The sequence below is a fragment of the Colletotrichum spaethianum genome (genome assembly GCF_022836535.1).
Source record: "Colletotrichum spaethianum MAFF 239500 DNA, contig26, whole genome shotgun sequence".
Lineage (NCBI taxonomy): Eukaryota > Fungi > Ascomycota > Sordariomycetes > Glomerellales > Glomerellaceae > Colletotrichum > Colletotrichum spaethianum.
In genome coordinates, this window is record NW_026054796.1 from 462,000 (window position 1) to 487,375 (window position 25,376).

Sequence of the window (25,376 nt, forward strand, 5' to 3'; positions counted from 1 at the left end):
CACCTTGGATCCCCATAAGGCAAGGTCACGGTAGCGAAGTGTACGTACGGTACGGCGCGGTGCTGAACCGCTCATCTCGGTGTCCTGTTACTCTGACGCAACGCCTTGTACCTCTGCTCTACCAGCCCAAAGGTATCCTATGCTGCCTTGTCCTTATTTTTTGGGGGGAGCAGGCATGTCTGTCCTCTGGCGGCGGCCAGGCCGTCAGAATGGAATGACGGGAACAGATGCAGATGCGAATGTACGTGTCCGCGGAAAGCAAATGCTAATTTTAGCGTTGCCGTGCCGTGCTTCTCAGTCCTTCCCGCCTTCCCTGCCCTCCCCCCCAGCAGTCGTGGCGGAATACACGAAGTTTAATGTGCTGTGCTGTGTAATTGAAAACTGTATGTCTCGAGCCTTCGCCACTTGTTCTCCAATCAGAAGCTGCTGTCCCGTCCTGCTCGCTCTGTCCTACTTGTGTATGTGTTCATAGGCCAGTACAGACCGTTGGGAGCTCAGGGTACAGGTCGGTCGAAGTGGATGCCTGGCTGGGGTTCGCAGTTTTGGACCGGGGCGGCACCCAGCAACTAGAACTGGACGAAGGGCAGCAGAAACAGGAGGAATCCGATGAGATTGAGGGGGCAAAAAAAAAAAAAAAAAACCGTGGGAAATGGGAGGAGACTGAAAGAAAGAAAGAAAAAAAAACCCCCGGTGGACGGGCGCAAGAGCCCGAGAGACAGAGAACGAAAGAGGCGGAGGAGGAAGTGGAACCACACGGAACGCAGCAAAAAAACCTGTCGGTCGGACTTGTCCTTCTTCCAATGGCAATGGCATGCCACTGGTCATGTCCTCCTGGCCCTTCCGCCTATGTGTGTCAGTTTCCCAGTCCACCAGTCCTTCCATTCTTGCTAGCGTTGTTGGCTTGCACCTGCTTGCTGCACCTGCACTGCTGCCCACCCTACTACCCTGCTGCTACCTCCAGCAGGAAAAAAAAAACCCTGAGCTCCTTCACATTCATCCAGCAGCAGATGTGGTCCGTGCTCCACCTTTGTACCCCTCGTTTCTCCTTTGCAGTCAACCACCTCAGAAAGGCATGGGAAGGTCCTCCCCATCCCCCACCAAGACCGTCATATCGATAACCTGTCGTCCCTGCCAGGGTTCACATTTATCTCAGACAGCACGTGGGTCGCGTGCTTGCTCTTGCCATAGTGTCCCAGCGTTGGAATGCGACGGAGACTTTCCAGACCTCAAGCCTCCTCTCTCACAATGAGATTCAGATAGTCTACCGTCTGCTGCGTGCCATTGTCTAAATCCGGTTGGGTTTTGAGAAATGTCATGAGAGGCTAAAACAATAACACACGTCTGACCCCCTGCTTTGGCCCCAAGCACTTGCTGCACTGTACCTTTTTGACACTGCAAAAAACAAAAAACAAAAAAGCCGTGTGACTCCACCGCATCGCACAGAACGCAGCGAAAACCGCTTTCACATTCTCCCTGCGTGCCATGAGGGACCGTGTCCATCACTACATCTCGGTGGCTACCGTGCCACCAAAGTCGTGTCCCTTGGCTTCAAATCCTCGGAACCTGAGGAGTGAGGATCAAACTCAAGGGTCCCATCCACCTGAAGCCACAAGGGGTTCCCGCCTGCCACCCACCCTGTCGAGGGTCAACTTAACAAGTCTCGCCTAACGAGAGTTGCAAAACCCGACTTCTGAACTGTAAAAGGGATTGCCAGACGCATACTTTCGCCCCCCGAGTCATCATTTATGTAAGCCCAAGAAGCTTGTTGCTTCTGTGAACTGGCTTCGAGGCTCATGGTATTACCTACGTGCCGGTTCTGCGACTCCGTCAGGGCGTACCTCAGCCCAAAAATGCGTTCTCCCGCAAACATGGGCTGAACGTCTTGCCACGAAACAAAACCAAACGAGACCATGTGGCCAGGATGGATGGATGACCACAGATGACTTTTGAACAGCTGCTTGGGCTCGTCCAAGCCACCTCCTACCCACAAGCTTTTCCAGACATTCCAGAAGGACGCCAAAACGTCTGGCACGAGATGCAATGACATCGAATGAGAAAAACTTTCCGGGCGCCGGACGAGATGCTGCTGATGCCGCCTGCCGAGCTTCCATTCGGATCACTTGCAGGGTTTGTGCACCGTTTGTCATAGCAACCTCAAGCGCGACCGCATCGTATTGGACATGACGACGTTGGATTGTTCGGTTGCCTCGTTGGCATCCGCCGTGCTATATCGCGATTCATCTTGTAACCATGCCTATTGCCTTCGCAGACCTGGGCAATCCCGTGACCACACGCCCACCGGCCCGACGTCATACCTTCACTACACATTGCTAGTAGGTTCGCCGCGCAACCCATCCCTACACGCACGAGCCCGGCACGCCGCAAGGTCCCCGCCAACCTTCCTGTGTAACCGTCGCCCGGCGACTTCGGAAGCCGCAAGCAGCAAGCCTCCCCTCGTCTGGGCCGCCTTCTCGAAAGACTTGCCAGCGTGCCACGGGAGTCTGCGATAGATAGGGGGACAGGGCCCGTGTAGGCGCCTTTCCCGTCACCCCTCAACCCTTGCTCCTCATGTCCCCAGCGGGAACACAACTTTTTCAGGAGACGCCGTTGATGACGGCCTGGTCTCCCTTGAGCTTCCCCGTGACGACGTCAACGATGGCCCGGAACGCTTCCATCTCCTCCTCCACGGAGAGGCCCATTGCCGAGCCGCCCAGGTTGATCGAGCAGCCGACGTAGACGGGCATGTTCGTGCGCTTGGCGAGCAGCTTGGCCACCCTCGTCGTGAACTCGAGCGTCGACTCCACCGAGTAGATGGCCGTCGAGATCGGTTGCGCAGGGTCCAGTCTCTGATCGCTCGTCAGTAACGATGCTCTGTTCTTTGGAGAGGGATGAGAAAATCACGTTTTGTAGGGCGTATACGAAGGAGCCCAGCGCCGCCGGCCCCGACTGCTCGCCTTGCGTCACTGAGGTGAGAAAGAGGGTTGCCGCCTTGGCCTTGGTGGTGAGGTGGATGTGGATGCGGGTGTCGAGGGAGCGGGGCAGCGGGATGGAGAGCTGCGTTATCGTGCTTTCTGACGGCATTTTGGATGTTGTTTGATATTACGGGATGAGTTGGTCATGAGTGATCTGGACGTCGATCAAGTGAGGTTGGCAATGTAAACGCCTCGATGAGCTGAGTGGACGGTTCCGTGCGGATTATCGCAGACATGCTGTTTGCACACTGTGACCTCCAACCTATCGTTTGAGACATTCAGTGCTAAAGGTCTTTACCGCCGAGCTTTGTGTAACGACCCGTAAAGACATTACTGGACCAGGCATCGCCCCACAGCACCCTACAGCTACAGGACAGGATACCTAGTACTCATCCTGTTGCACTTTGGTGCGGGTATAATATATTCACAATGCGATGATGCCCTTATCCCTAACGGACGGACAATACTTAGATAAACCATGAGGATTTCCCGTATGCTGCTTACATAAGCAAGCCAAGGGGAAACACCCCGCCATCGCACCGTGGAGTCTCCATGAGCAGTGCCCGGCCCGGAATCCATCACATGCGACCATACCCACTGGAGAACTCGGGATCCCGTCCGCTCTCCCATCGATAAACCAGCGAGGGCCGGAGTAGTAGTTGGGTCGGAGACGACCAGCGAATGCCCGGTGTTGCATGTACATTTTTGCTCCTCGGCTTTTGGAGTATTATTGGAAATTAAGTGTTCAACTGTGACGGATAGTCTTAAGGTTAAATTAGTCTATTATATAGTTAAGCATCTTCTAATAACCCTTTAGAAAAGAGGAATAGGGGTGATAAATACTCTTCTGCTTATGGGTTGTAGGCGAGACCGAGATATCTCGCTATCTATCCTATAGTTATTGCAAAGACTGCTGGAACTTAAATGCGGTGAGCGGGGTGAAAGGGGAGGGAGAACCGTGGTGTGGTGAACAAGGGCAGCTATGTAACCGGGTCCTTTTGTAACATCAAGGATGACAAAGTCATCAAAACCCCCCCACCTCACGGCGATTTCGTAGTGGTTTCTCTGTGAATTCCCCGTTGTCCTCCGGATTAATACATGGTGATTCCTCGGTCTTTTTTTAGGGATTGTTCTGCACAGTTGCTACGTGGATTCTCAGTGATTTTACCGCCATCTTTCCTGCTGCTTGGCACACCCAGAACTGAAGAGTTACTGTCGCAAGCCATCGTAACCTCCATAGTCCACGACTGCTGGCACGGGTAGTTTCACGTGCTCGGAGTATTTAGCTGGTCTTCTGCTTGGCCTAGACCAGAAGAAGGTCAGTCATGGATACATACGAATAGCTTCATCTGTTTTACTTGTCTTGTCGGTTTTCTTCACTGCTTTTATCGTCCTACCTTGCTTTCTATCTGCGTCACTTCGCGACTTTGCCGTTTGGTACGCCCGGCACCTATCCACAGTCCATTCGGCCTGCCAGTTCCGGAACAGCTGCCAGTAGAACTGTCATGACTGATCTAACAGTTAAAGAATGTGCAATATACATACTGGTGGGAAAATAAGATAGATATTATTTTAGAAGTAAATCTACATAAAATCTGTTGTTTCATCGCTTCTATGACTACCTAAAATAAACAGCATAGTCTCCTTCCTACATTCTAATATATTCTAAAGGACAGAACTTTCATCTAGCTGTTGAAGTGTAATAAAGTTAGTTGTCTACTTATTCTCTGTTGCTGTTAACTAACAAGCCAGCCCTTAAGGACACCAGCAGAGTCTGGATGCGAATCATTTTAGCCAGCTTACTCTCTTGACTAAGAGATATTGAAACTGCACGGGATTCAGCTAGATATATGGATGGAAACAACACACCAAGAAAAGCCTATTTCGCTGCTGCAGCGCACCTTGAGCCTGCCCGCCAAAAGTGACTAGACTTCACGCCCGGCCCCAAGCAACCGGTCATCAGAAAATATCTATAGGGATTTGATCAGAGTCATCCCCGAGCCTCAGATTCACCGAAGGGCTGGCACAATAGTAAGCAGTTGTTGCTCTTGTTCCTTTTGAGGATCTTGTAGTCATAGCTGGCTTGAAAAGAATGACAATAACAGCGTGTCTAGCTGATCTAGTTGTTGCTCATAAAACGCATGCTGAGTTCAGTGATAATTCCGCTAATTATGCTAGCTACTGGAATTTTCTGATAGGGCAGATATAAGCTGGAATGTCTTACTTCAACCTTGCACAACTGGACGAAATATTACTACAAATGCAGAGCGCTGTCTCTGTGTCTGTAGCGGATTGAACCCTGTCCCTTTTCAAAAAATATGTGGAAGTCAGAAAAAGCAACTTTTCTTGGATTTGATGCTTTGGGTGTGGCACTGGAGGGCTGCTCTAGGTGTAGCCCATTCCATAGCTGCCTTCTTGACAGATAGACCGCCTGCAATGGCATCAAGTGCCCGTTCGACCCCATTCCCGGTATACTGACCCATTGGATATAGAACAACGCATGAGAAAAAGAAAATGAACCGAAGAAGAAAACGAAAAGACACTTCTACAAAAGTTTTGAATGGTTGATTTTGTGGATTACGAAAATTTTGGGGTGCCCGGTGGTGAGTGGGCGGTGTTATGATGTACTATAACATGGTGTGCCGCATGTATCTTTTGATGGTGTAATCACGAACAGGCAGACACTAAAATCACAATATGTTAATCCGCCTGAGCCTCCTCCTACATGCAGCATGAATTGAGTCTGCCGCTGTAATCATGGCTTGCCGAATCGCCATTTCAATGTCATTGGGCATTACGCTTGTACATGTAGTCTCTCCACAAAGCTTGCGACTTATCAATCGTCATGATGTTATTGTTTGTAGGTTAGCAGATTAAACATCACTTTGAAGCACTAACGGCTAGGAATTCATGGGTTAAGTTCTAGGTTCTAGTATAACATGGGGTTTTTACCCCAGGTAGATAGCAAGTAAATCACACGTTCTTTGGTACAACCATGGAGATTTAGAACAGTGGATTGCATGTTGCTTAACTTCAGTAATATATCTAGGCTCTTGTGAGGTTTTATTTGCCATAACATCATCTTTTGTTCAGTCTATCATTCTATATACACTGCTACATGATTCTATATACACTGTCACTGTGACATCCTCCGCGTCTCGCATCGTCTATGCCTCAACGCCAAGAGTGATGTAAGCGAGCATGCCCTTGGTGACATCCTCGCCATCAAGCGGCTCAACAATCATGTTGGGGTTCCAGTTGCCAGCAGACTCACTAGCGAAGATGTCGTCGATGGCGTTGGTGGTGCGGTTGATCTCGGTGTGGCTGACGTAAGGCTCGAGTGCCATGATCTGCTGGCTAAGCTCTTCGTCGAAGAAGAGCTGGCCAGTGCTGACGGTGTTGGAGGCGACGATGGTACCGTTGCTGCGGACGGTCCATTCAGTGTGGACTTGGGCATGGATGTGGATGGTGCGCTCAACATAGAAGCCGGGGAAGACGGTCTTCATCTCCATGATGCCGTTGGAGTCTGTGGGCCACATACCGCGGAGCCAGGTGGTGTCGTCGGTGTGAAGGTCCAGGTTGGGGCCGATGGTGACGTTGAGCTGCTCAAGGAGCTCCTCGAAGGGGGTGTTGGGGTCCTGCATGGTAAAGGAGCTGTAGGATCCAGTCTGTTCGGTCTCAGGTTAGCAGAAGTATCTCCAGTATGTTGAATATTACACCACTCACAGCGTTGCAGTGCCAGAGGTCAACCAGAACATCCTCCATGGGCTCGCAGGTGTTGACGTTGAGAACACCGATGTCCAGGTAGAGCGGAACGCCGACCTGGCCCTCGCTCATATCCTGGCGCAGGGTTTGCGAGCGCGGCCAGACATAGGGACCTGCGGTAACCTCGGGGGTCAGGACGCAAGTGTCGTTCTGGACAGTGTTGTAGTGAGGGCCCTCGGTGTAAATGGTGACGTTGCTGTCGCGCTGAGCAACAGAGCGGCTGAGAAGTGAGCGCTTCTCAGCAGCACGCTTTTTGCGGATCTCGCTGAACTGACCGGCCTGAACGGAGCAGCGCTTCGCGAGGTTTGAGCGACGAGCAATCTCTGAATGGCTCAGGGCATCGTGGTGTCCTGGGTGGGCGGCCGTCGTGCCCAAGAGAAGGGCGGTAGCGAGGGTGAGGAGTTGAAGCTGCATGGTGCAAGTCGAGGTTGTGAAGGAATTTGTAAAGGAAATCTAACAAGAGGATTCCCGGGACCTATTCTCGAAGTCAAACTACCGTTATCTAGCTTGAGGCTATAGAGAAGCGTGATCGATTTGATGGGAGACGATCCTTCATTTATACCTTTGTCTGAACTTCCATACGTGCTTTCGCTCTCTCCCGGAAGGCAAACAATCTTCCTTGCTTCATCCCGAAAACCCCCTGATGAGGACCCAGTGAACAAGTTCGTCCCATGACGGAACCGTTTCCTTTCGCGCATTGCTCCTTCTCGTCACGCTTAGATCTATGAACTGCGAACCAAATCGCAGTTCAAGATTCGTGAACTCCACTGACGTCGGGCCAGAAGAGCTATGCCTCCCACATCCCGAAGAACCACGTCCAGATCAATTCCCCATCTGGCAGTTGTTTGCATCAAGGAAACAGGCTCAACCAATCATGGGCCAGGCATTACCTTTAAATGCCGGGGTCCGGAGCCCCGGGACCGCTACCGGCCTCCATTACCGGCGGGCCGCCAAGACATATGGCCGCGTAAGTTCAGGGGCGTTCAGACTAATCACTGCACTTCGAGTCAGCCGCGCCCGGACAACCAAGCATAACGAGTGGAGTTCAGCAGGAGACAAGGCAACCCCGATTGTATAACGGCGTCTTCCAGGTTGTCATGAGTGTGGACATGGCATTTTTCAGCGAGCAGAATGCATTATCAGATCCGCAATGGCTACAACCCAGACCGGAATGCGGGCGTTAACAACATCGGACGCTCTCCCATTTGCCAACTGATGAGAGTTTCCTCACCCGAGAGGTTTGTCTACATTGTCAACTATATCCCTCGGCTGCTGTAGCATCGACAAAGTGACCACGAATGTTGAAGGTCCACGTCGGACCCGACGACTGACCCTTAGAGATACGGCAACGTGCTACTCGTATTGGAACCCAACTATCCACTTTGGAATCACAATGCCCTGAAGCTTAATCGGCGAGTAGATTCCTTCATTGAACCATCCAGAACTCGTCGTCTAGTGAGAGAAAGATCGGCTCCATTTTCAACTGCGCATGACATGAAAGACAGCAAAGCAAAGTAGACAAATAAATACAGAAGTAGAGAGAAGAAGAAGGGAAGGGATCCCAAGCGACAGGTATAAGTAGAACATAGGGATTCGACGTTGTGGCATTGCAGCCATTATATCGAGCCAGCTACTTGTCTATAGGGTTGAATAAAGGGCAACGGTTCTACGTTATGTCTATGCCATGTAAATATACACCATCATACAAGTCAAGTTCCAGTCTGGGCTACTGAGCAAGGAATGAGAATGGCAGAACCGGTCGGAAGTCGTCTGTCAACTTGTTCGCGGCCCATCTCTTTGTAGCCAGAATCATTCAAGAGAGCGCTACTGTGGACGTGCCGAAGCATCCCCATCGGAAGCCGCCTCAGTCTCAGACGCAGAATCCATCGCCGCAACCCCATCGCTTTCCTCGATAGCGGAAGCCACTTGCCGTGGTATCCTGCTAAACACCGCGACGAACCCGCCCCCGACTACCAAGGTCCCAACCTTTGGCCTGCAAACATGGGCCCTCGCCGCTGCGCCCGACTCGCCCTCTTCGACCGCCTTGCGGATGTTCACAACCTTGACCTCCCAGTTCCGACCCCCAGTGCCGTCCCGGAACATCCCATCACCGCCAGACGTCGACGTCTGCAGCTCCACCACGCGGTCGAGCAGCAGGGGCTGGCCCGAGTCCTGGGCCCACACGACGAACTCGAGGATCTGCGTGATGGATGGGAAGAAGACGACCAGCTTCCCACCCGGCTGGAGGGCCTCGACGGCGACGTCTGCGTGCTCCTGCGACGCCGGCAGGTCCAGGATCGCGTGGGAGAGGAAGGGCTGCCCTCCGTTCCGCGACAGCCGCGACGAGAGATACGACCGGATCGTGCGCACGTGGAAGTCAACGTCGAGGAGGTACATGCCCCTCCGGAAATGCCTGACAAGGCTATGCGCTAGGCGGCTCGAAGAGGGGTTGATGTCCAGGGTGTGCAGGATCGCCCGACGGCCGGCGGCGTGCTTGTCGTGCAGCGCCGCCAGCTCCGGCTGCTCAGCAAAGTCGAGTGCGTGCGGCGAGGTGCCGTACTCTGGCGCATCGTCGTTGATCACGACCTTCCGAGGCAGGTTGTTCCGCTCGTACGGCGCCGTGCACAGCGCGTCGCGAAGCTGGGGCGGCACGGGCGGGTTTGCGCCGTGGATCGCCCTCGCGAGATAGAGCGTCAGTGCGCCCATGCCCGTGCCGGCCTCGAAGATTTCTACCGGCGGACCGGCGTCGAAGTCTGGATCCTCGCCAGGGACCGGCAGGTTCAGGTCGAGGAAAGAGACAATCAGGTTGGCGTCCTGGGGGTAGATCTGTCCATGTCCCGCGCGTTCAGCAAATTTGGGGTTTGGTGCCAGATCCGGGGGATTCGCTCATACCGGTGTCGCCACGCGTGGGGAGTTGGCAATGTACTGAGCCAGTGATGCCTCGAGAAATCGCACATTGCGGCCGCCGCTGTCACTGACCGAGTCGGTGAAGTTCTTACCGATGATGTCGGACGCGTTGACCTTTGCACCGTAGGCAAGCTTCACCGGTGCATCTGGCCGCAGAGGGGGTGATAGGTGGAACTTGGGTTCCTTGGTGCCTCGCTGGCGGAGGATGACCACATCGTGTTCTGTGCAAATGTTAGGTGATAGGTTATGGTTGTTTGGCTGAAGAGCGCACCTCTGATGGACCGGCTGGAGCTGTACAGGCGACACAGAGACCGTCTGATGCGACTCGGAAGACCCAATGGCTCGAGTCTCGGCGGCATTTCGTCATAAGCTGCTTTTTGGGCTGTTCTTGTCGTCAAAACGAACCTTGCAAGGATACTGTGAAGCTCAATGCGAAAATTTACTTTTAGCTAGATAGCTCTGTTTGATACATAACTACAAGCATGATATCTCGTTATCCACTGCTAGAGTAACATCAACTCAAGTCACCCGCAGTGCTTTACAGTGCGACGGTTCTGACCACAGCCCAAATTGCCTTCCTTTTCTTGCCCATTTGTAACAAATATGACATTCTCTATCCTGGCGATATTCATCCATGTGGACAAACGTCTGCACCAGAGCATGGGGGGAGTTGCATCCATGTGTATGGAAGTTCATCGGCAGCTGTGGTGGCAGGCTGATGGGTTTGGTGACTGAACTTCCGGTTGCCGTCAAGACTATATGTACTTGACGAGAAAGATACTCTCGAGTTTGGGATACGTAATGCCATTCTATAGAACGGGTAGTGCTGCTTGTTGTGTTACTCGCCCTTTGGCTGTATAAGCATTGCAGGAGTTTACGTCTACGGCAAACACGAATTCACAAACTCTCTTTGCACAAAAACCAAGACCACGTTTGATTAAGGGCTCTTCATCATGATAATCAAATCATCCGTTTCCGCTACTAAAAGATTGGGGGTATCTCGTGCCATGCAAAACGCTCTAAAGGACAGTCCAGACATCAAACGCATGAATCGTGTCGTACTTGTTCGTTTCCCGTCCCTCTTCCTCCCTCCACCTTTCGGGCCATAAGCCACCGCGCTTCTTCTTCATGTCTCATTGCCCCCCCCCCTTCAAACGCAATAATCCAGCGCTCCGATTGAGCGAAAAGAAGAAGAAGAAGAGAGACAACCCTAAGGAGAAGCGCAACGGCACAGCCATCACATTAGTCGCACCATGTTTCCTTTCCTTTCCAGTCCAGTCCAGTCCAGCTTTTCTTTCTGATCCAATCCACTTCCAAGATAATCCTATCGCTGCTGACGTGAAGAAAGAAAAAAACATTAAGTTTGTGCTTTTTGTGCTAGTATGTTTGAAGTGAAAAGAAAGGGAGGGGGATATTTTCCGCCTCGGCACAGCCAGCGGCCAGAATACAAGACTACGGGTTTTCATGAACCCAATACTATGAAATACATCAGTCGCCAGTGGTGGCTTGACGAGTAAATTCTAAGGAGATATGATAGTAGAGGGAACAGTGGAAGACATGCCCAAGGCGCCCAGTCAAGGGGTCAGGTCATGTCCGCCCGCAACGCCGTCCTGTGTACACCGGCTGCTATGCTTGCTGTAGAAAAGTGGGTAAGATAAATAAAATGCAGCTCAACCACACATGCTTCGCTGTTGGTGGGAGCCGGAGATGGGCTTGCGCCCTCTTTAAATCTTTGATGCGACTTCTTTCCTCTTTCGTTCCGAAACCCCGATAATGATGGCCGATGACAAAGATACATTGGGATGAGTTATGTGCGTAAGTGTGGAAAACGAGGGTGTTAGAGGAATAGCGCTGAAATTAGACAAGAATCGAAAGGTAAAAATTTCCGCAGAATCATATGCTGGCGGTTCGGGTCCGCTCGGGGACACGCGCATAGCAGACCATAAGCTTGAAGCTGGTCCGTAGTTCCTCGCATTCGGAGAGTAAAGCGCGGTCGGTCCAGATGCTCTTGCTGTTGGCCGTGCCAGCGGAACTCTCATAGCAGCGGGTGTACCACCAGCGACCAACCTTGGCCACCATCTTGGTGATGTTCTCATCCGCTGAGTCACCGTCCTCATTCATCATCTCGGCGAGGCTGCGGACTTCTTTGGACTTTCGAGAGCCAGCCACCGGAGGCTTCTTGCTACCGCTGTCTGATCGAGTGATGATGCTGGCAACTGGGACACCGACACGGCAAGTTTTGACATCGGAGAAGCCTTTGCGTCCGAGGAGACGAAGGATGAGGTCAGAAGTCGAGCCGATGCTTATCTCCGGGTTCCGTTCGTGAATTCGCTCCTTGAGACGACGAATGGTGCGGCGACCGCGGTTGCCCATGTTGTTGAGGTCGACGTCCAGGATAGAAAGTTCCAGATACCCGCCGGGCTTCAGCACGCGGCGGGCCTCTGAGACGATGTTGCGGTAATGTGACTCAGGCGCCGCGGCAGGGAAGCGGAACACCACTGAGGTAAAACTCTCCGGACCAAAGGGGAACTTGTCCGTGTGTGAGAGGTACTGGATTTGGTGATGGTTGGGTGGGCTCAGAGGGAAGCTCGATGAGCCTTTGTGCTCCTCTGGTAGTGGTGCCCGAGGCGACAAGTTGAAAAATGTAGCCGCAGGGTACGTCTCGGCTGCGTAGAAAGACCAGTCGTCGTTGCCAAGACCATCAACAACAAGAATTGAGTGACGCTTCAGAGAGCCGACGACATCCAGAAGCTGGTCCCTGGCTGGACTGAAGAGGACGTGTCCGAAGGATAACCATTTGCTGACAGTCATCGAGCCGACGCGGAGGTTGACCTGAGACAGGGGTGAGTCATCCTCAGAAGACCGGCAACTGCAATCGGACTGTCTCGACTTGCGGGATGAGCCGCTGCTCCTCTGCGATGCGGCCGTTGCCCTACGCGCCAGCTGTGTGCTCTCGCGGTCGATGACACTGGCAGGCACCTCGGCGACTGGCACGAGCGTTGTCGAGTCCTCTTCAGGCTTCAGCGCGAACGCAGCCTTGAGTCGTTCGGTCATGTCGGCACTGTAGACACTGGAGGTGGGACCACTCTTGTCGACCTCGATGGTCTTCTCTAGGGCCTTTGACGGAGGCGCGATGGTGGGAGACTCAAGAGGCTTGAGAGACCTCTTGGACATCCGGGACCCGTATGTCTCAAGATGGAAAGGAACGCCCTTTGACGAGGTTGCAGATGGCGGCACCTCGCCTATCAGGTCGTTATACTCATCCCAGATCTCATCCTCGACCAGCGGAGCATTGGGATCAGGCACAAAGGCCATAGCGTCTGCTAGAGTGTACATCCCGCAGCTGCTGGAATCGGTGCTCGTGGTACACTCCGAGTTCTTTCGGGGAGAGAATGCTAGGAATTCCTTGCCGATCTGGATCATCTCGGGAGTCTTCACCGGTACAAGAGAGGAACGAGGGTCCGAGTTGGTTTTATCGCTAGTCTCTGTAGATTCTCCCCGGGAGAGCTCGGGAGTGGACATCTCCGGCGGTGTTGGCCCCGAGGCCACGAAGTCAGGGTTGAAGCTCGCAGCCTGGGGCTGCATCTGCAAGCTGATTCTATTGAAGGGACGGGAGAAGCTCCTGGACGACGTATGTTCCGGTCTGGAGGTGACGACCTTGGGAATGCGGCCCACTTGGGGAAGACGACTGGGACGTGCTTCCGCTGGCTTCGACACGCTGGCCTGTGATGTGTGCGTTGGTTTCATAGAACGTATCGCTGGGATCGACGTCGACTTGGGGGCAGCAGTCGCCGAGTTCCTGCGAGCTTGTGATGACTTGGTTGGCTGGAGGAGTCTGCTTAAGGATTCCCTCCTCTGATTCTGGCTGGCAGAGGATGTTCGTCTTTCCTTGAATAAGGGCTGTGGAGAAGGAAGATCAAAGACCTCGGCCTCTCGAAGAATCTCCTCGACGTCTTGCGTGCCGGTGTCTTCCTGCTCAGAACCATCCATCAACGTGTAGAAAGCTGCGGGCTTGTGCTGTACGACCTTGACGGTAGCGGCCACCGGTACGGCGTCCTTCTCTTTCTTCTTGGTGTTCGGCTGACTCTGGGACCGGCTGAAGAGGTTCCACTTCCTTGGTGAGCGAGCTCGCTTGGTAAGCTTCTTTGGGGGTGTGGCGGTGGCTGCAGCGATTCGGCCACGAATAACTTCACGGTGAATTTCGAACTGAGAGTCATCTGAAAGAAGTGTCGTGTCTTGGCTGTTGATTGGCGGCGATGCGATTCCGGTGGTGTTGATGGGCTGAGGGAGCTTAAGGGGGCTTTGGTCAGGGGATGAGCGCAATCGCTGGACAGATCGTCTGAATGCCAAGGTGGACTTCATGTTGCCGGCCTCAGAATCGCTGCTATCCGATGGACGACGACTGCTCAAGGATGCATGGGGACGGCCTCGAGGGATAGCTGAGGGAGCAAGACCTCTACCCGCGCTGGAGGTCGTCGACACCTCCGAAGCATAGCCAAAACTCTGGTTACTCTCTGATCGAGTGAGGTCTACGCTCTGGTTCCTGTTCTCAATGATCTCCCCGCCGGAAATAACAACCGGATTCATTCGCTCCAGGAGGAAAGTGTCAGTGGGTTGAATACTGATCAAGCTGTCCTGCGATGATCCAGGTTCCAGGCTTGGTCGGGCCGGGTTGGTGGTTGAGCTGCCACTTTTCCGCCGGATTCCGCCGAGGCGTCCGTATCCCTCATGACCAGTGCCGGCAGCAGGGCCTTTGCGAGCGGGCTTGTCTTTCTTGTCGACCCGGGGATTTCCGGTGCTGTCTTGGAACGACGGCCGAAGAAGGGAAATCGAGAGAATGTCGATGTGTTGGGACTGGGGGTGCGGGTAACACGTCCTTCGCTCTGCTTGGTCTTGGAGGCGTTGGTCGACCGTGGGGCCGGTGTAGCTTCCCTGCCAACCGGTAGTCGAGATGATTGAGGGATGTCCGGGTAAGACAGGGGAGTTGTCGATCTCGACACAGCCTGGGGATCCGGTCCGCGTCTGTCGCCCAATAAGGAGGTAGATGACAGGTTGCTTTGGATGACAGGCCATGGACCAAACAACTGTGACTGTAAGTCCGGGGTATTGTCTCTGCTGGGCCGTGCCGGTGGTGTTGCCCTAGGTGAAGCGGCTGGTGGCACCCGTGGGGGCGATTGGACGGGTGTCGTTGTAATCATAACAGGCATGGCAGGCTCCCGGAAGGCCTTTGATGGAGATTCATCTTTGTCTTTGCTCTTGGCAAACTTCTGGGAAGACTTCCGTGGAGGCGGGCTCGGGGGCAAGGGCGACAACGTCCTCTTCTTTTTGGTGTCTTTGCGGTCGCTTTCGCGGACTGTCGAGTTGGACGAGGACGACGTTAGGGATTCGCGTACTGCAGCGAGCCCGTGAGGGTCGGCGGTAAACGCCTCCATCTCGTTTGGTATACTTCCAGCTCTTCTCCGGGAGACCGGTGGCCGTGTTACGGCAGGACTCACCTGCCTCACTCTCGGCACAGGCAGTCTCATCGGGGCGACAAGACCCGGCGACTGTGACGACATGGACGTGGGTGTCGTGTCGCGGCTGTACGGACCTGGGCTCGTCGACTCGGAGAACCTTGTCGACGGACTGGCACTGAAAGCGCTGAGTTGGCTGCTGGTGCCGGAAAACACAGGGGTCGGTGGGGGGAGATCATGTGTGGCCAACCTGTGGAGGAAGTCGGCACCCGAGCCTTCTGAAGACATGGAAGGCCGTCCACCATAGTCCCTGTATCGATCGAGTTCAGGGTAGATGGTGACGGCCTGCGCCTGTGTCTTGGGAAGATCAACAACGTGCGCGATCCGAATCTCCGTGGGGCTTTCGGTGATGCCTCGGTCAAGGTGATATCCGACAGAGGGGTCCAGGGAGGAACGAGATCGGGGGCAGATGAAGAAGAACTCGTGCGAGTCGAGTCGGTGTTCGAATCATGGCGCAGACTGGGGGTTTTTTGCGCAACGGATGACTTCTTCCTCCGCAGTACGTTAGGTTTCGGTTTAGGGGTGCTTGTCTGGGGTAGCCCAGATGTTGAGGAGCCTGACATCGTTGGGACATGGCTGAGTCTCTCGGGAGCTGTGCTGTTGGAACTCCATGACTGCGTCTGGTGGGTTAACGGAGGGCGGATGGAAGACATCGGGATAGATGGGCGGCGTGCGGAAGTAATTCGTGGTGCCTGGGCTGATGGCTTGCTCTGTGTTGGTTGTTGAATGGCGATGCGAATATTCTCCCCTTCTCTTCGGATATTCCGCGGCGTGTTCTGTGCATCTGCCCTCGTCTCCATGGAAGCGGTAGCAGCTCTTCTGGCTCGTATCGGCTCATCCGGACGGCTTGGCAAGCCTAATCCCATGCGTGGGGTTGCCATGATATCCCGGGTTGGAAGTATATACTGGGCCTGTCCACCATAATCCGATAACTTTAATGTCTCATGTCTCCGCCAGTATTACGCGTGTAGGTCTGGCCACATGTTAGCGGCGAGGTTCTCAGTGGAAAAGAATGGAGGGGGAAACAACCTAGCAGTTTGACCAAGCTTGGGTCTGGCAAGTAGATGCTCACCCGAGACCGTGTTGCTCAGGGCACAGCCTGGTGTAACGGATGAGATACCAGTCACAGAAACAGAGGATAGGATCCTCGGTCTCACCGAGGCTGATTAACAACGCACAACAACAAAGTGACGACAGTCCCAAAAAGGCTCCTCGGGCTGGGATGAGATGAAGAGTTCCAGTAAAGGAGAGTGAATAGTGTTATATGGAGAAAACAAATTGAAAGAGGCACAGCAGACGGCAGGTGAGGATTCCTCTCTGAAAGAACCAGAACGAAGTGAGTAGGAGAAGAAGAAAAAATTGTCAACACGGGATGCTGGCGCGGAAGAGGGGGATGGATTCCGGATTGTGATGGTGCGGTGCGAGATGGTGTGTTGGTGGGAGGTTGCGCGGCTGCCGTGGGAGAGCCGATTCGGCTGGGATGGTCGTAGTGGTGGTGAGGGGTTCAGAAGGGTCCTGAAATGGTGGGGGGAAGCCGCATCTAGATAGAGAGAGCAGACCTTGGCGCCTGTCAAGCAAGGTAAGCCAGCCTCTTTTGCGTGAGTCGAGAGCTGATGGTGAGATTTGCAATTGCGACTGGATTGACGCCTGGGGAAGAGTTGAGACCGTTGGGTTTAGCTCATGAGAGGGGAGGTGTAGTTGAGATAAGTGTGTGCGGAGAGGAGGAATATGGAGACGGGGGATGGAGAACGAGATCTAACGTAGTGGCAAAGAGAGGGCAGGGCAAGGAACAAGGAGCAGTGGCAGAGGCAAAAAGAAAGAGAGAAGCTACGGGTAAAGATAAGTAGCGACAACCATGCCGGGCCAAGGCAACATCAGATTGTATATAGGCCGGGCAGGACATCTGGGTATCTTGCACCTTTGGCCTGGAGCCAGTTCACTGGAACGGCGTGAATGGACGGCGTCGGCCGGCTCAAGCGGGTAGGGGTACGGCTAGCAGAAAGGGTACTTCTGCAGGAGGTCCGCAGGATGTGAGCGTGAGGCACCCTGAGTCGTAGCCAGCACAGCTCCAGGAGACAGATCAGGTGTACGTATCCATGTATCTTTCGCGTATGTCTGTATCTGTAGGTGAGAGTGGATGTCGATTGCTATTCTTTGCGCGTGGCGTCTGAACCCTTGCCTTTAGCCTTCACCACGGAGTACCCAAAGCAGGCTACACTAAGATTCCCCCTACAGTCATGGCTATGCAGCGGTCAGGAATCGGGGATCATGAGCCCAAGTCAGGTGAGCTGCTGCAACCGCCGAGAGCAGGCGCTTTGGGATTGGGCATAAGTCAACAGGGAACAGCCGCAGGAGGGAGGAGATCGGACAGCGGTTTGGGCCAGTCAATACATTGAGTCATCTCAGAAGAAAAGCGAGGGGGCCTGAAAAGGGTAATGCTGGACGCGAGCTGGGAGAGCATCGAAATGCGAACTGCTGTCGCGGTGGAAACGGACCCAGGCGGACGAGGGGCAGTGTGCAGATGGGGGACGCATAGGGGGGAGAGCATGGCCATGGGAGGGAAGAAGCAAAACAGAGGTGCAGCGGAGAGGGGCCACAGACATGGGAGCCGAGATGGAGAAAGAGACGCTGGAAGCGGCACCGACGTCGATGACAGGTCGACAACGTACAGGGTACGGAGAGTAGGCGGGGAGAGAGAGAGAGAGAGAGAGAGAGAATAGTCAAGACAGCTTCAATGGCCGCGAGGCGTACAACTGCAACTGCGCCGCCATGCGGGTAGCTTTTCTCGCCCTGGACTCTGCATACACGGCTCGTCCTATGGGAGCAGAAAAGAGCATTGAGATGGCGGCTCAACGACGCCATTGGACCGCAAACCCTTGCCTGGCCCTTGTCCGCATTCGGGTTCGTTTGCATCGTCTGGGACTCTGGGATTCTGGGGGGGGGAGAAGAATAGGGACGGATGGGGGCAGGGGATGACCAGACTTTGCCGGCACGTCGATTTCGATGTTTCCTGCTTTGGACAAACCTTGAAGAAAAAAAAATTGACAGAGAAGCGAAGGGGATGCGACATGCCCTCCCTCATCGCAGAGATGGTAGACAAGCGTGACCCAAAAAGCAGCGGGCGTGGCTGTGCATACCGCCAGTCCGTCTGCGCTACTAACGCTTCACCGACGGCGTGCGCGACCAAGTAGTTTCTTTTGGGTTGGGGCACGGGACTCGGGATGGACACTGGATGAATGGCGGGAGGCAAACGCCCAAAGCTGGCGGCTGGGAATGACCTTGGGGCGAACAAGGGAATGGCCCGCCCCGCCAGGTCGAGCGACTGAGAAAGATGGGAGGAGGGGGGATTCGGGAAGGAAGCCAGATTGTAGTCGGGTGAAGACGCAGTAAGAAGGCAAAAGTCATAAGTCTGATGTATTATTGATGCAGGGAAGCAGGGGTAACGCTGGATGTCATCGTCGAATGAACGGCGGCGGACGGGATGAGTTGAACGATTTGTTTGTCTCAATGGGAAACGAAACTGGTGTGGATTCTCCGCCGGGGAATGGAATGGACAAAGAGACGGGAGATGGCCATTACGGGAAAGGGCGCTCCAGAGCAGGCGTGGATGAAGATGCCGTCGAGCGACAAAAAGAAACAACCCCAACCTCAGGCTGGGAGGAGCACAGAGGGAAAGACGGGAATGGGAAGGAAGGCGACGGAGCACGAAGGAGGAAGGACTCGACGAGGAGGAGGAGGAGGGAGCGGACGGACGGCCCAGAAAGTGGGTCCTAGGCGCACCTGCCCAAAAACGGCTCTAGCGTGAGCGGCTTTCGGTACGTACCTGCGGGTCAGGACGGCTCAACTGGAACGTGCGCTCAACTGCTGACGGCGCGGGCGTGGGCGGGGCCAACGGTCCCCGGCTGTCTTTTTTTTTTTTAACTCTTTCCCACCACGTTTTTCTTTCGTCTTTGCGTTCAACCTAGGTACGCTCAGACTGCAGAGAGCGACCTCCTCTCTGGGACCTCCACCCATCTCCAGTCCTGGGGAGTCTATGGCCTCTCATGTCCTTGTCGCTTCAAACCTTACGCACTTAATATCCACGTTGAATACTTGACCAAGTGCCGGATGGGAGCCCTCACATACACGAGACGATACGTACGACTGACTCGGCTCTTTACTCGTGCTCTCTCTCTCTTTTGCTCCGCGCGCCCTTTCCCCTGCGTCAGTCTCGCCGCGACGCCGAAAACCGTCAACGTCGTCGAGCCGCCGACCGCCATGCGAGACAGCCCAGGGACGCTTGATTCACCAGCGTCGACGACTGTCGTCAACATGTCATCTATCAATGATCCACTGCATGTCTCACTCCAAGCCGTCCGAGAGGACAGGTTTCTGCATGTCTTACTCTCATGCCACCCTCCCTGTTGATCGCCCACGCTACCGATACGCTTGTCACACATGCCCCACCATTCCTCCAATGCCCGGCGCTTGTTTGGCGACGCCTCCATATCGTCTCGGCGGTTCATCCTGGATGACTAGAGACTTGCGGGCAGTGACCCTCAAGATGGTGTGTGAGCAGCTCTGTCGGGCTCAATATCGACAAACCTGCTCTGCAACGAACTGCAAAAGGCGCTGCTGAATCGCCGCGACGGCAACCACTCGATTTGTTTTCGAGTCTCTGCGCTTACGCCTACGAGGAACCAACAGGGAAACATTGGTTGGCACGCTCGTGCCTCGAAGGTACCCGATCGAGAGACTCGCAGGACGATCGACGGAGAAACCCCGCGACGAGGGAATAGCAGCTGTCTACTGGCTGCCAGACCTGAGCACGATAGATGACTGCAGCGAAAAGCCTCACGGACGCGTCGTCAAACCAACAACCAGGAAGCGCCACCAACAAGCATGTCGCGGTTCTCGACTCCTCGTATGTCGAATTAGGATTTTTGGGGATGGTGTCGACCAAAGGTCGACCGGACCCGGCCTGCTAAGTCGACAATAGGTGGCGCACTCCTGAAGGCTTGGTCATCCATCACAACTCCAAAGAACCCGGGCAGGACGGACGATGGATTGGGGCTACTCTCGCCAGAGACCAACCAACGATTTAATTCTCCGGCTGGGCAAGCTATGATACGTTCAGAAGTGGCTACACCTTTGCAAGCTTACCACCATGCCTGAATTGAATTGTCTGATTAGGTCCATTGGCAATAGCTCGCGTCACAGCCAGCCTCCTCGAGGAGTAGGTTAGCCGCAGGCTCTACCTGATGCACCAACCTGAAGAGAGAAGACATCTGGAAGGCTTCTATTCGCACACAGTGCAACGCTACCAACTAATTCGGTCCTCCAAGGCCCTTGCTCTTTACAGAAACTGGAGTATGAGATTGTCTCTTGTCGATACAGATCCGCTCGAGCAATCGCCCCCGACCCGCGTAAAGCATCCAACCACCACCGTAAGAGAGGGTTATTGTTCACTTCGTCCGGGGTTCCACGTAAAATCACCACAGTCATTGGCCAGGGCCCAAATGGACTTCTGAGCAGGAAGGGGCACGGCTCCTTTCTCCATATTTGATTGGCCTGCTCATCTGCATTTATGGCCAATCATTTGGCGCATCCGAGACATTTTCCCACCATCCAACTTGCGTCCCTGAACAGCCATTTCCCCTCATGCATGTCTCTCCTTACCCGCATCTCCTGGAACCATCTCGTCGCCAATCGTTCACTTCGTCTTGACGACGACGTTTCTCTTTCAGGACTATTGCGTCGAAAGGAGGTGATATTGGCGTCATGTCCCTTAGTCAGAGATGACCTCTCATCTTGTGTTTTCGACCGGTCCCGACATTTCCCCCGCAACGGTTGTCGGTGTCTCGGAGCCAACGCCTGTGAAAGAAAAACTGGAAGAAGCAAAAGAACATGACACCTCCTATTGCACACATGGCCGGCTATAGGAAAACTTGATAGGTCTATGAGCATGCTGGTCGACCCAGGAAAAGAGCTAGAAGTGATATGCGACAAGCTGACCTTGGATTTCGCAAAGGTCTTCCTTCCACTTGCCTGCTCAACCGATCATTGCCCTTAATGTCTGGCCTGACTTGCAGCATGCAGAACGAGACGAGAATAGCAACACGGCCTGCTTCTTCGCGGCCTAGATCGACCCACGAATCGACCCCGGGTGGCATAGTATCTGGGCGACGCAATCGGCCAGGCATACCGGCAGTGACAAGGTTTTCTTCCGGCAGTGCGAACTACGGATTACAGCTCACAGGGCCATGATCTCTAGGCAACATATGTCGGTAAACGTCAGTGCGATGAAAAGCGCAAATGGCGATGCGGCGACCGGACGAGAGCAGCTGAAACCTGCAGCTCGACTGTGGCGACTATTATGCGCTGGCCGCGTCTAATCTGGACCCTGCGAGGGCCGACAACCAGCTTGCGACTGTATCTGCAACTGCGCTGCATATCGCAAGGGCAAGGGCAAGGTCAAGGCTAAGTTGGCAGTCGAACCGAGACAAGCAGCCCTGCTAGAGTGTGCAGAAGCAATTCGCAACGGCTTCCCTGGGTGGCGCCAAGGGGACTGTAAAGAGGCAACCTAAAGCCACAAGGCCGTAAAAAAGGCGAAAAGCTGCACTCCGCCACACGCCTCATCCGCAACCCATATATTCACTGGACCGTGAGGCTGGTGACGTGGCATTCAGGCCCGATAAAGTGGGTCTCGGGTGGCTCAGTGCCAACAGCACCGTTGCTTTCTGTGGCTTTTCCTGGTCTTGAAAATCGCAGATCTCAGGGTTTTCGTCGGCCCAAGTGCTACCGCAAATGCCCCATGTACTCGGTACTCGCAACGGTGGAGCCAGGATCGTCTCGCTGACTCCGAGAGACAACTTGAGATCTGGGCATCAGGCATTGAGCATATCCAAAAAACAAGGCCGCCATATTGGATTATCTGCGGTCTGGAAACCAAGTCACTCGTCTCGGTCTGCAGAAACAGAAGCGAGCCCGAGCAATGATGAAATCATCAAGATCCCTTTTCACTTTCCAACACTGATCCAGCCCACGGCCCCTGTCCCTTCTCCAATCGTAGCCGCCAAAGATCCCGCAACCAGGGGGCCAGTTTAGGCGGGCAGGGGTTTCGGCACTTTCATTGGCCTAGGTCGATGAGACAGCAGGGATGCGTAATCTGTCGTCTTGGGTCTAGTGAGTAACGTGATGAGTCCGAGGTGCGAGCTGCCACAGCTTTCACACTCTTTCACACCCCATCACGGCGGCTGTTGGAGGAGGAGTATCAGACTTTTTCTCTCTTATCATCCGAATCTAGTATCGTCGTACATACGGGTCCACGCAGACAAGGAGCCAAAAAAATCGCCCGCCCACGCCTTTATCCGCAAGTGGCGCATGGCGCATTCTCACAGACGCGGGACTAGCGCGCTGGGTGGAGGCCAGGGCAACCACACCCATCGACCTAAGAGCTCGCTCGAATGGGAATCCTGCTCTTCCCTTCACGACATTTTCGGGTCCTCACGGGAGGCTGGTCGGGGCTGGGCTGGGCTGAGACACGAAGGCTAGCAATCAGCTGCCCCCAGAGCTTGATGCGTTGGCAGCACGACTACTTGATCAGCTCCATCCCTATGGATTCGTTTCCACGAGAGAACGCCCAGTCTTCAAAACTCCCCTTACCCGTTGCGCACAGGCTCGCTTGTAATGGTCGACATCGAACCGTAGCTACTGTAGCTTGGATAGGAACCAAAGTCAGCAAGCCATCCAATCGACACCCGGTATGCGAGAACCTTGCCTTAGAGGGCCCGGCTGGAGTGTTATTGACGGTTCCAAGTGGAGCAATGGGATTTCATGGTCGAGACGAATAATCTTTCAGACTTTTGTTCGTTGGTCAACGGCGGTTCGGTCTATGCGAATGATACGATCATATTGCGCTGGGAGAGGAGCACTTTGCCCTGCAGGTTTGCGGCGTGGCTTGGAAAGGAAGGGGCTGACGAGCTGGCCATGTTGGTCTCTTGATTAGGACCCCAACTTTGATTCCTTCCTAGGATTGGAGTTGGCCGCCTACAAGTGAACCGCGTCATGCCTTCAGCATGTCCCTCCAGACTAGTCTACTGGCTCCAAAGGCATGGCCGCGGCAGTTTCCTTAGTGTTAGTCAATGATGGCCGGGGACCCGTCGTTGTCTAGCGGCGGGTCTGGGCGCCGTCTCCTACGTAACTTCCTAGCTTGCCCACCCAGTTGGGTGCTGCTTCGCGACGACGGAGTGCAGTTTGAGGCTGGCGGACGAGGGGGGTTGGTGTTTTGGTGGTGTGTGAGGTGGTCTGTCTTCAAGTGAGACTGGCACAATGCGAGGTATTGTAACGTCGGCTTCTGGAAAAGGGCTTGAGGAAACTTCTGATTTGGCATCTGAAGCTCACGCGTGAGACCTTGTGAATCAGTAGGATTGAGGTCGACTTGAAGATTTCCTTGAGCCCTCGTCAGTTGCGTCCTCATCACTGACCAGCAATAGCTGGAGCCGACTGGTCGTCCTTCGCAGTACTTCTCTAGAATGGAAAGGCCACTTCAGTCCCAACTTAGTATTCAAGCAAGGCAATCCGGGAAAGGCCTTCTATCCTTATCAAGCCTGTAGGAGAAGCTGTAGCCCTGCCGGGGGCCGGGAAACCTCGCTTGACTGGGTTTCAGTCGCTGTTGGCTGTTTTTCGTTTTCACTTCTTACCTGTTTCTGTAGGATTCACGTCTAGGTATACAGCAAAGTAAGCAAGACAGTTAACTCGGGGGAGGAGATTACTTGACGGTTGTGTATGTTGGTCGTTGTTGAGTGCGAGGCCGTATCACCGTGGCGGTTTTATGGCCTCCATAGTAGCGGTATTGAACCAGTGACACAGGCGCCCAGACGCGGCGACATCAAGAGCATCCGCTGCTCGTTGATGACTTGCCATTGATTAGACGCGGACCTGGGGGTTACTGGTTGGTCTCCGTGTCGAGACGAGACTGTCTGCGATGTGAGCTAGCGCTCATCGCCGCCCTTGTGTATGATGAAAGAACACGAGATTCGTTTATCAGCAGAGGTTCCCTACAAACGAGTATATCTGCTTCGCTGCCAAAGTCTCTTGGTAGCTTGGTTTACATCTTTCCGGGCTGTGCTTCTTTGCCTTGCCGCAATGGTTGAAGTTGATGCCATGGTATTGAGAGGTATACAGTCGAGTAGTAAAGCTGTAGTATCACTCGGTTCCGGTCTTTGTTCACGTTCTCTGTATATCAGTTAACATGTACATGGGAAGACACTGGTAATTGAAGTGATTTAGATCTGACAGGTGAGTTGGTTGTGCGCATATCACTGTGGTTATCCCTGAGACACTTCAGTTTGGAAGCTAGAGCTATCATTTGTTTTGGGACAGCCCGCCAAGGAATGCTATTTAAACACTGAAAGGATGCAGTTCTGCTCCAGGCATCAGTGGGATCTGATACGGCATAAAGAGTGAGCTGTGAGTTGGAGTGTTACGCAACCTTGAGTTTATAGGAACCTCTGAAGATAAGACAGGTAGATTTTATGCACTGGGAATCACACATTGCGTGGCGCGTAGCTCTAATGCCGTTATGAACAAGATTTAGAATCCTCGTCACAGTAAGAACCGAGCAGTCGACTTGGGTCGGGTCTGAGGTTCTGGAGGATTATGTATGTTTCAATGTAGGTGATTTCGACCTACCAGTGATACTTGCTTCTCTCTGGTGAGGGTTGAGGGCTCGATAGGTAGTGACAATATGAGGGCACCTGGGATCGATGATCGAACGGCAATTGTAGAAAATAGTGTTTCAAGAGCTCTCATCAGACCTGCACTTGAGAGACTGCTAGGAGCCATGATTGAAGTTCTTTACCTACATGGATAACTCCATTCATATGCTGTGGTAGCGTAGTAAAACAAGACGGAAGAGGAAGTTGGGCATAGAGTACGCTCTTAGACGCAGTCATCATCATCAACTTTTTATTTATTCTATGCTATTCTAGCTACGCCACTGTCACTACCGTGGCCATGGGTTTTCCTCTTGTCTGTCGTCGGTAGGAACGCAGAACTACCGACCATTACTGCTGAGTTGACCACGGTACCAAGATATCCACAAAGAGTGACAATATCTCTTGACCCAGTGCACTGTGGAGGACGAACGGAGAGTTAAACAAACAAAGGCATTGTATTCTTTCTTCTGCTGTCAAGGTACATCTCGATTCATCTGCAGACATGCCCGGCCTCGTCAGGC

The 25,376-nt window shown here is 53.7% G+C and overlaps 5 protein-coding genes and 1 non-coding gene across 6 annotated transcripts; 1 reads left to right on the top strand and 5 right to left on the bottom strand.

Moving 5' to 3' along the window:
- Window positions 1-2,594: 2,594 nt before the first annotated feature.
- ColSpa_09089 (uncharacterized protein) lies at window positions 2,595-3,081 on the bottom strand (the record flags this gene model as incomplete). The annotated part of the gene is made up of 2 exons (XM_049275301.1): window positions 2,595-2,846; window positions 2,902-3,081. The coding sequence occupies 2 exons, from the start codon at window positions 3,079-3,081 to the stop codon at window positions 2,595-2,597; spliced, it is 432 nt and encodes a 143-aa protein (XP_049131258.1).
- A 473-nt stretch (window positions 3,082-3,554) lies between these two features.
- Window positions 3,555-3,670, top strand: ColSpa_rRNA_031. Its single transcript, XR_007414262.1, has one exon. It is a non-coding gene; the product is annotated as a 5S ribosomal RNA (ribosomal RNA).
- Window positions 3,671-6,139: 2,469 nt separating this feature from the next.
- ColSpa_09090 (uncharacterized protein) lies at window positions 6,140-7,151 on the bottom strand (the record flags this gene model as incomplete). The annotated part of the gene is made up of 2 exons (XM_049275302.1): window positions 6,140-6,640; window positions 6,699-7,151. 2 exons carry the CDS (start codon window positions 7,149-7,151, stop codon window positions 6,140-6,142), a joined length of 954 nt encoding a protein of 317 aa, XP_049131259.1.
- A 1,410-nt stretch (window positions 7,152-8,561) lies between these two features.
- On the bottom strand, window positions 8,562-10,003 carry ColSpa_09091 (uncharacterized protein; the record flags this gene model as incomplete). Its single annotated transcript, XM_049275303.1, has 3 exons — window positions 8,562-9,551; window positions 9,630-9,865; window positions 9,916-10,003. The coding sequence occupies 3 exons, from the start codon at window positions 10,001-10,003 to the stop codon at window positions 8,562-8,564; spliced, it is 1,314 nt and encodes a 437-aa protein (XP_049131260.1).
- Window positions 10,004-11,537: 1,534 nt separating this feature from the next.
- Window positions 11,538-14,006, bottom strand: ColSpa_09092 (uncharacterized protein; the record flags this gene model as incomplete). The annotated part of the gene is made up of 1 exon (XM_049275304.1): window positions 11,538-14,006. One exon carries the CDS (start codon window positions 14,004-14,006, stop codon window positions 11,538-11,540), a length of 2,469 nt encoding a protein of 822 aa, XP_049131261.1.
- A 263-nt stretch (window positions 14,007-14,269) lies between these two features.
- Window positions 14,270-15,076, bottom strand: ColSpa_09093 (uncharacterized protein; the record flags this gene model as incomplete). The annotated part of the gene is made up of 1 exon (XM_049275305.1): window positions 14,270-15,076. The coding sequence occupies one exon, from the start codon at window positions 15,074-15,076 to the stop codon at window positions 14,270-14,272; it is 807 nt and encodes a 268-aa protein (XP_049131262.1).
- Window positions 15,077-25,376: the final 10,300 nt, after the last annotated feature.